At 39.8% G+C, this 15,677-nt stretch overlaps 1 protein-coding gene and 1 long non-coding RNA gene across 2 annotated transcripts; both read left to right on the top strand.

Moving 5' to 3' along the window:
* Positions 1-5,180: 5,180 nt before the first annotated feature.
* Positions 5,181-8,780, top strand: LOC112176264 (protein KINESIN LIGHT CHAIN-RELATED 1). The gene is made up of 3 exons (XM_024314098.2): positions 5,181-6,046; positions 6,919-7,827; positions 8,286-8,780. Exons 1-3 carry the CDS (start codon positions 5,388-5,390, stop codon positions 8,521-8,523), a joined length of 1,806 nt encoding a protein of 601 aa, XP_024169866.1. The 5' UTR covers positions 5,181-5,387; the 3' UTR covers positions 8,524-8,780.
* Positions 8,781-12,547: 3,767 nt separating this feature from the next.
* LOC112180923 lies at positions 12,548-14,139 on the top strand. The gene is made up of 2 exons (XR_002928557.2): positions 12,548-13,314; positions 13,925-14,139. It is a non-coding gene; the product is annotated as an uncharacterized LOC112180923 (long non-coding RNA).
* The last annotated feature ends 1,538 nt before the right edge of the window (positions 14,140-15,677 follow it).

The following is a 15,677-nucleotide window of genomic DNA, read 5'->3' as shown; positions in this document are numbered from 1 at the left end:
GTCTATGTAGTAAGCATGTTGAAAAGTTACATGTCTATGTCTATGAACTTGATGTTTTAGAGGGGAAAACTAACAACTGTGCAAGCCTGAAGCTAGAGGGATAATTCATATTTAAAACAGGTGTATACAGCGCTCCTCTGATGATAATCAAGGACGGTAAATGAATGTGAGACGGGCGCTGTATACACCCATTATATGTAAGAATTAATCAAATTTACTGAGTCTAAGATGCTTACTGAGTTATATCGTATTTGTCGTTTGTCTGCTTTGGATTTTCTGCTGCTTACTGAGTGTTATCTTTCTGTTGAAGGTGATTGTGGAAATGAAGATGAGAGACCTGACAGAAATTGATGCTTTTGTGGACTATGAAAAGCCAATACCAAATCCTAGGCATGAAAAAGGGAAGCCAGTTGGTGGTCCTAATAAGTGACTGCCTTTCCTTCCTTCATTTCCCTACTAATGTCACACCAAGAGGAGTAATAGGAAGGTTAATGACTGATCATTATATCATAAATAAAATTAAGGAGAAATTTTAAGAATGTGTAATTTCCTATGTTGGATGGAGTACAGATCATGTCTAGCTATCTAACAAAGTTTATCGTCCAACAGAGAAGAATGAGTTTTTGGTAGTGACAAGACATCATGTTCTGGGGACAAACATGAGGAAGGGTTAAACTGTTTGAAGCGAGCAGAATGGCTTCAGTAATGTATTATCATTATGATTTTCCTTATAAGATGATTGACCTATACATATATATATATATATATATTATATCTATATATATGCGTGTGTGTATTTATGTCCTCTTGAGACTGGACAAGTTCTGCTGCATATTAGATCATGCCTGCCACTAATTAAACAATACTTACAGCAATATGACAGTATATATACCAACAAAATCATTGCTAATTAAGATGCTAACCTAGCTACTTTGAAGAATGTTTTACTGAGCTATGAGTGGAGAGGTTTCTGGTATAGCATATGTGCCAAATTACTATGAATTAGCTGATGTAGTACCACTTTGTTCAATGATAAGCCCTTCCAAATCCACTCAGTAAACAGGAGAGTTTCATTTATAGGATGTAAGTGGAAAAAAAAAATTAGTTATATATGAGAGAGTGAAATAGCTAAGATTGCCAACCACGGATTTCACTTTTCTGGGTTAGGGTACTATGGATCATAATTTGGAAATAGGAAAAATTGTGGGCTAAAGAATTAGATAATGGGACTCAAAAGTCTTGTATGTGCAATGGAGCTGTCAAAGCCCAGGAGTCAACTCTTGAAAAATTTATGTTCATAAGAATTTTGATAATGACTACCACTTATATATATGCATGATGATGATGCATCACAGATTTCTACAAGCACAACATAATTTCCTTCAGGGAATCCCATGCCAAACCACCATTATTTGATACACGTTGGACAAAAACAGATACAGGGTTTTTGTCAGGTGACAGAGCATGTTTGATGGAGACAAGCATTTTACAGATAAGGTCGGTTTGGTTGCTTCACATATTATGAAACTATTGATTCATGACCTTAGTTTGAAATAGAAAGGTCGGTTTGGCTTGCCAAATGAAAATGATTCAATTTTTGAAGAAAGAAAATACAAGGTGCGCTAAACGGTTTTAATTCTTCCTCTGGTGTCATTTTCTCATGGTGCCCGGTTTCTTTCTAGTTTCTATAACGTTTGCATTTACCGAACATGAAAATGAAATTCCTTTTCCATTCCCAACCACTAAACCACAAACCAAACGAGGTCCGAACAGGTCCATTCTTAACTGAGGACGGTAAGTTCTCATTGGATGCATGAAAAGAATTACATTAATTATGGAGAAAAAAGCCAAAGGGAAGGCAAAAGGGTACTTCTAATTCTGTGTTTTTAAGTCGTTTCCAGAAAGCTTTTGTGTTGATCTGTTTAGTAGGTACGTCTTTGTTAACATGTTTGCTGACAACCTCAAGTTGTGGCAAAGCCAACATGGAGATTAGAGAATCTTCATCATGTTGCTACTTAAACAATTGCTGCAAAGGGCCAGTATTATCAACATGAAATCCTTGCATATATATATATATATATATATATATATAGAAGTGACATATTTTAATAGCAAACAGGAGCTAGCTCAAGTACTAAATTATGATTCCTATCTACCGACTCATTCACACTATACATAAATCTTTGTGCCAACCCTAGAGGATCAATTAATGGATATGCAACCAAAATTCTGAGAATCATAATTAACAAAGACTTTTGGGTAAGATTGGGTGAATGAACTCTTCAATTATCTTACTGGTATAGATATACAAAAATTCTACCTACCTTACTAATATTTAACCTCTGGATCGGATGAATGAGCTCTTCAATTATCTTTTGGGTAAGATTTTTTTTCATCGTTACCGCGGTAGAAGAACTAACTTAGAATTTTACAGATCATCAACACTCAAATTCCAGCCTTTTGAAACCCACATTGTGCTTTCAGAATGATTATGTTCACACACTAATCTTCTATCTTTCCCCAGTACTTCTCTAGCTGCAGCTTCATGGATTGAATAGTTAATTGCCATGAGTTAAATTATAAATGGAAGGATACCTAACACCTGAAGTGACCCACCATAAAGCTAGGAGCTTAATCAGTAATTAATTAAAAACATCAAAAGGGAAGTGAATTCCAAAAGGTGAACAAAACCCACCATCAAAGAAGATGCATTGTCCTTCTGACACATAAAAAGGGGGACCAAGTTTTTCTTTTTCATGGTTACTGAAATTTTGGTGCATGCAGTTGACTTTGAGGTGGGGATGAATAATGGGTGTTGTGTATTTTCACAATCATATCACAAAGCAATTGTGCTAAGCATCATCATGACTCTCTCTTTTGGCTCCATTCCTTCCCACTCACCATAAAAGCAGACTTTGTATTGCCACTTCTCCTCCAAACACACATCAGAAAACCTAAAATGGTTCCTCAAGTCAAGATATTCATCATCCTCCTAGTCCTTCTCTTTGATATATCAGTAATTTCAGGTAATTAAGAAGTTTAAACATGCAAAAATCTCATCAGTTCCAGGTTTTCTACAGCTGAGCTAGGCTGCAGAGCTAGCATGAACTAATCCATTTTTTTTATTCTATAGCTGATAATAACTACAAGGAAGGCATGGAGCTTACTTACACCAGTGGTCGTAAGGTAAGCTATTTGTATATCTGTAGGTGACGTAGTATTCTTACTGATCTTCTATGATAAGTGACTTTGTCAAGCGTTTTAGGTTAATTCTATTTTAATTACGATGCTGTCTTTGTAAAAACACATGCAGATGATTAAGGGAAGAAAGCTGTTTATGGAACTTGATGCAATGTTGGATTACCAGGACCCAGGAGCCAATCCTGGGCATGAACCACATAAAGGAGGCGGCGGCGGTGGTAATAGAATTGGTAATCCTTGAATAACTAGCTTGATGGTCATGATAACCTCATTTGCAGCAGAATATGAGCTGAGAGAGATGTGTTTCTTATGAGTGAGATTCTTATATTAATTAATAGGAGGTGTGGAACTGTGAATACCATCGATGTATTTTGGAAATGGAATTTTATTAGAAGCTAAATTATTGGAGGTGTGCAAAACCTGAGGTTGTTATAGTACTAGTACTGTATAAGCTTATCTTGATTAAAACCTAGAATGACAGATAATAATTAAGCGAAATATATATGTTGGTGTTATGTATTTAATTGCAGTTGCAATATTAGTTCTAAGAAACAATTAATGAGATTTCATGGCAGTAAAGTCATAATTTCACTATTAAAGACTATATCAGTTTCTCATCTGCTAGGGCTTTATGTACTAAAATCTCTGGAAGCTCTTATTCAAACCTCAAATTAATTAGTGAAATTTATAAGAAAAACTAGCAAAAAGGCAAGATGATCAGAGAATCGAAGCTGGCTGGTTTCAATTAATGCTGTAACTTCTCCAAGGAATTTGTAACTTATCTAATTTCAAGGACAGATAGAAAAGGTAGGTGGAACTAAATAATAACTTGTCTAATTATAAGAAGTGAAGTTTGTGAGTGATTGCATTTGAAGGTAAAAATGTATTGAAAGAAAGAATTACATATGCTCATCATATCACACCATGTATTTCGCTTGACTTTTAATCTAATTAACCTTTTCTTATTGCTTCATTCAAGTACTAAAATAGTAAAGTGTTCAACTCCATGATATTAAGCAAACTTTGTGATACCAGAACGAAAAACCTTCGTAGTTCCTAATGCATTCAAATCCTTTCTAAGAATTACATTAACTCCAAGTGTAGGTAACCCAGTAGTTCATATGTCAAAGAACAAAGATGGTATTGAGTAATTGGGCTGCTTATGATACATTAGATCACACATCACTCTACAGTCAACAAGACAAAACTTGCACCAAAAACTTTGCTGTATCATAAGCTGTAAAACCTAGTTTACATGAAAAAAAAAAAAAGAGTTAAAATTGTGTACGTTATGGTTGAGATTGATTTATAAATAGTTAAAATTAGTCTCCGTGTTACTAGTTAGCTTGTCTTAGTATTATGTTTTTTTAACTTCTCTTCTATCACAATAATTGTGTTGACCTCCGTCAAAATGACTATAAAATACTATTTGAAACCGCTGATATACTTTTGTAAATAGTATACTTCAATCAGACAAATTATTGAGTTGGGAGAAAAGAGAAATGATCGAACTTTTTCATGTGTTACAATATATGTGTGATTCGTAACCAATTCAACGAAAATTTCACAGCGATAATCACAACTAAAAATGTGTGTAGACCAATGACCCAAAGAATCCAACCTAGACAAGCATCAAAACGTAACAGTAGTGTCTAATCCAAAAAGACCGCAGTAAAAATCTTCACACACAATGTAGGTATACCGTAGACCAAATAACCAGACGGTAGTCAGAATTTTACGACAAACGACGACGTATTAGTAGGCATTATCCTAGACCCGGTAACTTAGCGCCACGTGTCGGCTCAACGGTTACAATCATTGAAGCGGCTCGCATCCAATAGCAGCTGCCAGCGGTTTGTCAAACCGTCAAAGTCAAAACCCCAACTGACCATTTTACCCCCAGTCGCTGAGCCCCATTGACCATTTTGTCCTCTCCCCCCTCAGTAACTGTAACTAACGACCTTCCTCCGTCACACTTTGCCAGCACAGTAGAGAAGAAGAGACATCTCATCTGCCTCTGCAAAATCAAAACACCCTTTTTCTGTCTCTCTCTCCCTCTACCTCTAATTAAACCACTAACCTCCTCTTAATTTCGTAATTAACACACTAATACTTATACTCCCTCTCTCTTTCTCTCTCTATCTGTTTTGGTTTGATCAAATCGTTTCGGTTTCACAATCTCTAAGATGCCGGGATTAGTCTCCGTCAAAACCCCGCCGGGCTCGGCGCGGCTCCAAATCTCCGTCCCGGAGGCCCAGGCCCAACCGCAAAGATCCGACCCCGCCGCAATTTCCAAAACGCCGTCGCCGCTCGCCAAGAAGCCTCCCTCGCCTTCCGCCTCCCGATCCCGGCCCTCGCCGAACCGCTTCAAGTCCAAATCGCCTCAGCCGGAGAGTCCGAACCCGATTCTCGCCGACGCCTCGCTCGACAACCCGGATCTCGGCCCGTTCCTGCTGAAGCTGGCCAGGGACACAATCGCCTCCGGCGAAGGCCCGAACAAGGCGCTTGACTACGCCGTCCGGGCGGCCAAGTCGTTCGAGCGGTGCGCCGTCGACAGCGAGCCCAGCCTGGACCTGGTGATGAGCCTGCACGTGCTGGCGGCTATTTACTGTAGCTTGGGCCGGTTCGAGGAGGCGGTTCCGGTTCTGGACCGGGCGATTCGGGTCCCCGAAGTCGGAAGAGGTGCAGATCACGCGCTGGCGGCGTTCTCTGGGCATATGCAGCTGGGGGACACGTACTCGATGCTGGGCCAAGTGGACCGGTCCATCGAATGCTACGAGGAGGGCTTGAAGATCCAGATCGAGGCCTTGGGTGACACTGATCCCAGAGTCGGTGAGACTTGCAGGTCCGGTTTTCAATTCTTTATTATTTTCATATTTTATTTGTGTTTTCAATCGATGAAAGTAAAACTAATGGTAAAGGCCTTGCATTGTGTTTCAAATTTGGACAATTGGCACTAGATGGAAAGGTGATTTGGCTAGAAATTTCATGCAATTGTGGGTGTAGTATAGGGAGTGCTTAGCCGAAGAGACTTGGAGACCTCATTATAGTAGTTTCAGTTTTGGAGAATGAAAAATTTAGGCCCTTTAATTGAAGAAAAGTCGAGAGTCAGGAAGACATAAAAAATCAATAAATATTTACTCTTTCTAAATAGTTTGGTTGAAATGTATGCCTTTGAGCTTGAACTGATTGGTTGAAACCTGAATTGAGCTGCCTAATTGGCATTTCTGTCAACGTTTGCTAAAACTCATTTTCCAAGCTGCCTAATTGGCAGTTAGTGTCAATGTTTACATTTAATGTGCAATGTGGAGTGTTTGGTGAAAATTTGAGTTGGGTTTGGCGGGACATGATAAGATGACGCAAACTTTCCTGTCTTTCTTTGCCCTGAAAGGCTTAATCAAACATCTGGAGACTGGGATACATTAGTGGCTGGATAGAGTATATAGACATTGATTGACACAGTATTGATCATTCTGGGTCTACCTTTGATGGGCTTTTATGAAAGCAGCCACCCTTCAGGAAGTGCAATGATGTCAACTTTACCTATCTATTACAGTTGTGCAAGTGTTCTGCTTTCTAAGACTTGTTTCAGTCCCTTTCATTTTTGGATCATATATATTATAGAGGGTAAAATTCTTATAAGTGAAACTGAACTAGTTTTCATAATGCTAGAAAGACTAAGAATGTGATTCAAGTAAATTGGTCTCGAATATGCAGATATTTAGCTGAGGCTCATGTCCAAGCAATGCAGTTTGAAAGAGCTGAAGAATTGTGCAAGAAGACTCTTGAAATCCACCGTGCTCATAGTGAACCAGCATCTCTTGAGGAGGCAGCTGATCGCAGACTGATGGCTCTTATATGTGAGGCAAAGGGAGATTATGAAGCAGCACTTGAACACCTTGTCCTTGCTAGCATGGCAATGATTGCAAATGGACAAGAAAATGAGGTTGCTGCTATTGACGTCAGCATAGGAAACATTTACATGTCTCTTTGTCGCTTTGATGAGGCTGTCTTCTCCTATCAGAAGGCACTCACTGTTCTAAAGTCATCAAGGGGAGATAACCACCCTTCAGTTGCCTCCATCTTCGTACGCCTTGCTGACCTATATCATAAGACTGGAAAGGTCCGAGAGTCCAAATCGTATTGTGAGAATGCCTTGAGGATATATGTGAAACCTGTGCCTGGAACAACAGCAGAAGAGATTTCTGGTGGATTGACTGAAATTTCAGCTATTTATGAGTCTATGGATGAGCCAGAGGAGGCACTTAAGTTATTACAAAAGGCAATGTGTTTGTTAGAGGATAAACCTGGACAGCAAAGCACAATTGCTGGAATAGAAGCACGGATGGGAGTGATGTATTGCATGCTTGGGAGATATGAAGAAGCAAGGAGCTCTTTTGGAAGTGCTATAGCAAAACTTAGAGCTAGTGGAGAGAAGAAGTCTCCCTTCTTTGGGGTTGTGTTGAACCAGATGGGATTGGCTTGTGTTCAATTGTTCAAGATAGATGAGGCCGGTGAGTTGTTTGAAGAAGCGAGGAGAATATTAGAACAAGAGTGTGGTCCTTGTCATCAAGATACTCTTGGAGTGTATAGCAATCTTGCAGCAACCTATGATGCTATGGGGAGGTAATATACTCGGCATTTTACTTGTATTTTGGCTTTAACTGCTTGCTATTTTTTCATGTGTTTGAACTCTCCCTGCAAAAATTACTCTTTTAAAACTGGTACTGTACTACTGCTTTGGGAGTAGTCAACTTTCACTATACAAGAATTTTAATTGGTGTGCATAACAGCATGGTCAGGGTTGTGCCTTGCACCTGGAATGTCCCCAGAAATTGATCTAAATGGATGCAAAGTGCCCTACATGTCTAACCAGGACATTTTAATAGTCCAGACCGTGAAGTTACCATATTAACAACTCAGTTGGTGCCTGCCTGTATTGTAGCTTCACATTATTTGCATGAATCTGCAATGTATTTTTCTGCATGTTTTGCTTTTATAGCCCAAGTTGACTGTTACATTGAGCATATGATTATTACATGGAATATTCAAATTTCTAACGAATTATTATTGATCTCTTCCAGAGTTGAAGATGCAATTGAAATTTTGGAGTATGTGCTTAAATTGCGAGAAGAAAAGCTTGGAATTGCAAATCCTGATTTTGAAGATGAGAAGAGAAGACTATCCGAGCTCCTGAAAGAAGCAGGCAGGAAGCGAGACAAAAAAGCAAAATCATTGGAAAATCTCATTGATCCAAACTCGAAGAAGACTACAAAGAAAGAGGGGACAAGGAGGTGGGCTAGCCTGGGTTTCAGACTTTGAAGGAAAAACAGAGGGAAATGAAAAAGAGGGGATCTTCACTTCTGTTCTGCTACAGTACACGTGCACATTCTGTAACATAGAAGATCATGTATAGGGTTGAAGTTTCTTACTTGGTGAGGTTTTCTTTTTCTTCGGTTTTGAATTTTTATGATTTCTTTTGTTCTTTGGAAATGTCTGCATTTGGGCTTGACGCTGTTCACACTGGAAAGAAAAATATGCATTTGAGTGAATAAAATTCATATGTATGTTTTCTCCTACATTGTAATGATTGTATTGTCTATTTCTACATTTGAAGAATTACCGTACCCAAAATTTGAAAGAGACAAAAAGAGACCAAATTGATGTTTGAAATGATGTGATTTCAAAAATAGAGCTAAGCAAGTACATTACTGTGAATTCTTTTTATATTCCATCAACAAAAATGTTCCAACTTGCAATGATGGATATATATATATATATGCTGCTTTAGGTATATAACTTCAATTATATATAGAGATTTTATCACACATAGTGCACGAAGTATGGAGAATTCTACACTTTGGTGTATAAACTTTGAAAACTATCAAAATGGTGTATGAACTTTGGATTTCAACATCATTTTGGTGTACGAGACTAACACCGTTAGATATGACCGTTAAGTTCTACTGTTTCAGGCCAATATTTAGGCTACTGGTGGAAATTCTGCAGAAATTTAGTATATGATGCATAAGGACAAAAACTTCTCCCCTAAGGACTAGCCTTCAACATGCCACATTTCACCTAACGACCTCTTGTTTAAGCGGTTACTCACAGGACAGTGATCCTTAGTTGAAGAATAATTCTGGACTATGTAGGATACTTAAAATTAAATGTAGGTTTTCTAACAGATAAAATAGATAAAAGACAGGAATTTAATAGAACTGTTCAACTAAACTCTAATTTCTGTTTGGCCCAAACTCTAGGTTACTTGACCTTGACCTAGTGGTAATATGGTTAAATTAGAAGGATCTAGATTCATATTCAATGTACGATTACTTTCTTTGTATGATTGAGATTCTATACATTGTAATCCTCTATATAAAGAGGCTCCTATTATCAATGAGAATATACAGTAATTTCCTCTCAATTTCAGTTTCTCTACAACACGTTATCAGCACGAAACCCTAACCCTGAAACCATAATATCGTAGTCTTCAAACCCTAGCAACCTCCGCAGCACACCTTGAAGTCTTCGATCTCAGGAACCCAGTTATCGGCCTCGCTTGCACTTCCTCCACACCATCGCAACAACACTACTGTAAAAAAAAAAAAAACCTAGAAGAAGAAGACGCTCATAGGCAGAAAGAAAGAGAAAAAAAAAAGAAAAAGGAGCGGCCCAGAAGAGGAAAAGAAAGAGAAGAAAGAAGAAAAAAAAAAAAGAGAATGAGCGGGCCCAGAAGAAGAAACGAAAGAGAAGAAAGAAGAAAAAAGAAGGAAAGAACTTGGCTGACCAGGGCTGGTCAGCCCATCCTGACCACACCACTAATAACTTGACATCTGTCTTTTTTTTTTGGGCTCTTTCCCCTTCTCTTCTCCTTCTTCAGTTCTTCCCCCCGTTCTCCTTCTTCGACTCCTGCAGTTCACCATCTCCACAATAACTGCAGTTCACCATCTCCACAATAAAAGAGGAGCGGGACCTTGGGCTCTTCGGCGATGGCGGAGATGAGATCGAAGCAGAGGAGCGGCTTCGGTGGCTTCTGGGCTGCGGAGGCGACCATGGACTTCATTGCGCTACCAAGACGCCAAACTGAGAGAGCGACGGCGGAGATGAGATCGAAGCAGAGTCGATGGGCAGCCATGAGAGTGGAGAAGAGGAAGGAGAACAGAGGAGGAAGAACTGAAGAAGGAGGGGGGGAACAGGTGTCAAGTTATTAGTGGCTTAGGTCAGGATGGGCTGACCAGCCCTGGTCAGCCAAGTTCTTTCCAAAAAAGAAAGAAAGAAAGAGAAGGAGCGGGCCAGAAAAAGAAAAGAAAGAGAAGAAAGAAGAAGAAAAGGTAGAAAAAGAAATGGAAGAAGAAAAAAAATAATGGGCCCCGCGGCACACCTGCCACTAGAAGACTAAAAAGAAAGGTGCAATCCCAGTCAGCGGCCACGTCATCCAATCACCTGCCACGTCAGCACCTCTCGTCAATGACCAATCAACACCGGTCAACCTTTTTCCTGCCACTTTCCTGTGACTTTTCCGGCGACATTTTCCCACCACTTTTCCGGTCAAATTTTCCGGCAACTTATTTCGATGTATTTTTTACTAAACGTTCCCGTTTTTAAATTCAATTTCTCTTCTTTTTCGGAGACTTGCAACCTCCCTTCTTCTACCCCCCTTTCTTTATCATAGGGGAGACCAAATTAAGCCGAACTGTGGGGGTTCGTGCTCACTCCAAGCTTAGAGCTTGTAGAGTTCTCCAAACTTAAGAGTTTGTTGAGATAAAACGATCGACCGCAAATATCATTGTTTCGATTTAATCCAACCCCTCTTGGAATAGAATTTCTTGGAAGCGACTACGCTCGGAAATTCCTAATTTCTTGGAAGTGACTACGCTCAGAAATTTTATTTGTTTTCGTGGTAGCCTTTTTCCACTCCGAAACTAACCCTAATTTCTTGTTCTTTTTCAGGATGAGTAACCTGAACAAATTGGACTTTGCTCCATTGGGAACAACTGGCTCTGAATATCATAGGTGGGTTCGAGATATCCGCCAGCATCTCAAGGCCGATGGAATCTTGGATACGATTCTCGAGCCTAGCCAGGAAGTGCTAACTGTTGAGCAAGCTCAAGCTTTGGAAGCAAATAGAACAGCCATAGAGGCAAATAAGGCGAAAGCCATCATCCTAATGACTCGTCATATGGATGATTCGCTCCAGTACGAGTGTATGAATGAAGAAGACCCCAAAAGGCTGTGGGTCTCACTTGAAGATAGATTTGGCAACGTCCGTGACTCCCTGCTTCCTGACCTAGAAGTGAGATGGCATAGCCTCCGCTTCTGTGATTTCAAGTCAGTTCTTGACTACAACTCGGAAGCACTTCGCATTAAAATCCTTAATGGAATTTTGTGGTAAAGAGATCACAAACACTTGAAATCCAATTTTGAGATGAATGATTATGGGAGAACACGATTATGTCTCAGTTTGGAACTTGAGCATAGTGTCGATAGATGCTTAGGGATTTTGACAAGGTCAAACCTTCAAGCACCCCTATGATCGTCCGTAGTCTTGATCCTAAAAAGGACCCTCTTCGTCTGAAGGATGATGGCGAAGATGTGCTAAAGGCAGAAGTGCCTTACTTGAGCACAATAGGCGCATTATTGTACTTAGCTCAATGCACAAGACTGGACATCTCGTTTGCAGTGAACTTATTAGCTAAGGTATTGCTCTGCGCCAACGCGACGCCATTTGAATTGGTGTAAAAGATATCTTTCAGTACTTGAGATGTATGATTGATATGGGCTTGTTCTTTCCCTACAGAGAGAAGATGGATTCGGACCCACCACACACCAGAAACTCCGCCAACGCTAGCCTGCTTTATCTATCCCCATCCCAAAACGATATAAGTGTTTTTGAAGGTTTTGCTGATGCTGGGTACCTCTCTGACCCACACAAAGGTCGCTCCCAAACTAGTTAAGTATTCACCATGGGAAAATACCTTGATATCTTGGAGGTCTACAGAACAGACTGTAGTCGCTATATCTTCGAACCATGCAGAAATTATTGCTCTTCACGAAGTGGTTCGTGAATGTTTATGGATTGGATCCATCATCGAACAATTGTGGTTTGAAGTCTACCACAAGATGAGCCTATAAGCATTTAGGATAATGTTGTTCGTTTTGAACAAATGAAGCAAGGCTACATCAAAAGCGACAACACCAAGCATAATCAGCAACAACAGACTCTCCTCAATTACCAAAGTGAACTTGTAATAACCCCATTTCTTTAATCAAAGCAAACAGTGTGCTTTACTTTCATGATTCGATTACTTTAACTTTAATGATTATGCTGGGTTAATTGTTTGTGTTGATCGACATTGCCGACACTCTCTCTCTCCCTCACTCACACTCTCCCTCTCTCCCACTCACACTCTCACCCTCTCTATCAGCCGAACCCAGCAAGAAAAACAGAGCAACCATTTACCTGCAGACCTCTCCCTCCAGTAGCTTCGCCTAGACCTCGCGCAGCCGCCGGTGGCATCCTTGCGCCGCAACATGGACTGTAGTGACGGCGGAGGACCTAGCTCCGTTTGAGCCGATTTCGAATCAATCTCAATATCTTGAGCTACAAGCCACCAATACTCTTGATTCTGGGCTCATATGATTCGCATAAACTTTCTGAACAAGCACCAGGAAGGATCGGACCTGGATAGAGCGATTTCACGTTCGTCGGAGCTCGACCGGTTTTCAATCGAAAACCAAACCTTTCGATCGAGATATCTCGAGCTACAGACCATCATTTCTTGTGATTCTTGCGCTGGTAAACTCATATTGAAGTTCTGAACAACTCTCATGAAGAGATCGAAGCAAGTTATTGAAGTTTTTACGTCGGAATTCAAGCTCGCCGGATTCTGGAATTTTTCCGGCCACTGAAGCTTTCGATCGTGATATCTCGAGTTGTAGAACTTCGTTTTGGGTGATTATTGAACGAGTGAGTTAATATTGATGTTCTTAACAACTCTCCAGAAGGAATCGAGGCCAAAAGATGAAGTTTTTACGTGGAAAAATCGGTTGGACGGTTTCTGCAAATTTCGCCGGTTTCTGGAAATTTTCCGGCCATCACGACTGTTTTAGGTAATTTCTCCTACTTCCGTTCATTTTCAGACTTTGTGCTAGTTATGAAAGTTGTTAAGCTTGATGAGGTGAAGAGGAGCAGCCCGGCCCCGACACCATTGGCGGTGGTCGGCGGCGGCTCTGTCCAAATTCCGGCGGCCCTTTTCCGGCCACCTTCGGGGGTCAAAAATGTGTTTTCTTTACATTTTTAGGTTCTACGTTTCAATATGATCGTATGCATATATAATTTATAATTTTTGGATATCGTATGATTTAGTTATGAATTTTACGATTTCGATCGATTTCGATCGTTCGATTTGTGATCTGTGAAGATCGGACCGTTCGATGGACTTGTAGTTTTGATATGTTGATCGTATGATTGTCCCAGTGACTTTGTGTGGTCACGGGCGAAGATCCGACCGTTGGATCTTCGTATAATTGTGAAATAGTGGTTTGAAGGGCGATTCGTGAGAATCCGACCGTCATATTTTCGTATAAATTTGTGAAGATGATTGTAAGGACGATTCAGGAGGATCCGACCGTTGGATCATCATTTAATTTTAATCCGACCGTTGGATTGTCGTTTGAGTATGTTTTGAGTTATTGGCTAAGTTAAGGTCATGTTGATTAGGTGATTGGCGGTCTTCCTAGGGTGAGCTGTTTCGGTGTGTTTTGTGTTAAAGTGAAGACGCAGCGGGAATATCAAGGTGAGTAAACCTCACATGGTTCATATTACGAACCAAATGTCTTTAATTACCTTGTTTATATTGTGAGTAAAGTGAAAATGCGTATGGAAATACAATATATCATGTTATTGTTGATTTTATTGTGAGAAAGCATAAGTGAGTCGAGGTGTAACATTTGAGTCATATAGGATGACCTTTAAAATGTTTTGATCTACGGTTTGGTCACCAGTGGTGACAGAGGCAAGGTCTTCGTAAGCGTGAACCTTGGCCCAGGTGACACATTACGAATGATTCAGTTAGAGCTCTAGTCTGTCTGCCGTGGTATGACATGAAAGCAGCGAGTTGAATTACTCGTGATCATGAATACAGTATGACATGAAAGCAGCGAGTAGTAGAATTACTCGTGATCATGAATACACTTTTGAATTTGACGTATGACATGAAAGCAGCGAGTTGAATTACTCGTGATCATGAATACAGTATGACATGAAAGCAGCGAGTAGTAGAATTACTCGTGATCATGAATACACTTTTGAATTTGACGTATGACATGAAAGCAGCGAGTTGAATTACTCGTGATCATGAATACAGTATGACATGAAAGCAGCGAGTAGTAGAATTACTCGTGATCATGAATACACATTTGAAATTTGACGTATGACATGAAAGCAGCGAGTTGAATTACTCGCGATCATGAATACATAATTATTATTTAAAGTGTGTCGAGTGGTGAGTGTTGAGATTGTTGGTTGCTACTTGAGTTAAAGGAGTTGAAATTTAATTAATGAACAGTTCATTCTTGTTTACTCATACGAGCTGTAAAGCTTACCGGGTTTGGTGTTGTTGCAATCCCGGTACACTATTCAAATTGTGTAGCGGGTAATCCTACAGGTCCGAAGAATCGAGAAGGTGATCAGGCTGCTTAGAGTAGTGGTATTTGAGTTACAGCATTATTGTGAGGTTGCTATACTCTTTTGGAGCTTACATTTATATTTGGAGAGAGTGTGCTGTAATATTAAACTCTTGAGGATTTGGTTTATGTATTATTGAGTGATGTGAGGTGTGTTTATTTCTGAGAAAAAAATTCAGAACGTTTATTTGTAATTGTTATTATTCATGTTTCGGATTTTGAATTGGTTATTCAAAATTTGGGGCGTGACACAAGATGCATCCTGAGAAATACAATATATCATGTTATTGTTGATTTTATTGTGAGAAAGCATAAGTGAGTCGAGGTGTAACATTTGAGTCATATAGGATGACCTTTAAAATGTTTTGATCTACGGTTTGGTCACCAGTGGTGACAGAGGCAAGGTCTTCGTAAGCGTGAACCTTGGCCCAGGTGACACATTACGAATGATTCAGTTAGAGCTCTAGTCTGTCTGCCGTGGTATGACATGAAAGCAGCGAGTTGAATTACTCGTGATCATGAATACAGTATGACATGAAAGCAGCGAGTAGTAGAATTACTCGTGATCATGAATACACTTTTGAATTTGACGTATGACATGAAAGCAGCGAGTTGAATTACTCGTGATCATGAATACAGTATGACATGAAAGCAGCGAGTAGTAGAATTACTCGTGATCATGAATACACTTTTGAATTTGACGTATGACATGAAAGCAGCGAGTTGAATTACTCGTGATCATGAATACAGTATGACATGAAAGCAGCGAGTAGTAGAATTACTCGTGA

Source organism: Rosa chinensis, chromosome 7 (genome assembly GCF_002994745.2).
Source record: "Rosa chinensis cultivar Old Blush chromosome 7, RchiOBHm-V2, whole genome shotgun sequence".
Taxonomy (NCBI): domain Eukaryota; kingdom Viridiplantae; phylum Streptophyta; class Magnoliopsida; order Rosales; family Rosaceae; genus Rosa; species Rosa chinensis.
Note: the sequence above shows the minus strand (reverse complement) of the source record. Positions and strands in the feature narration are given on the sequence as shown.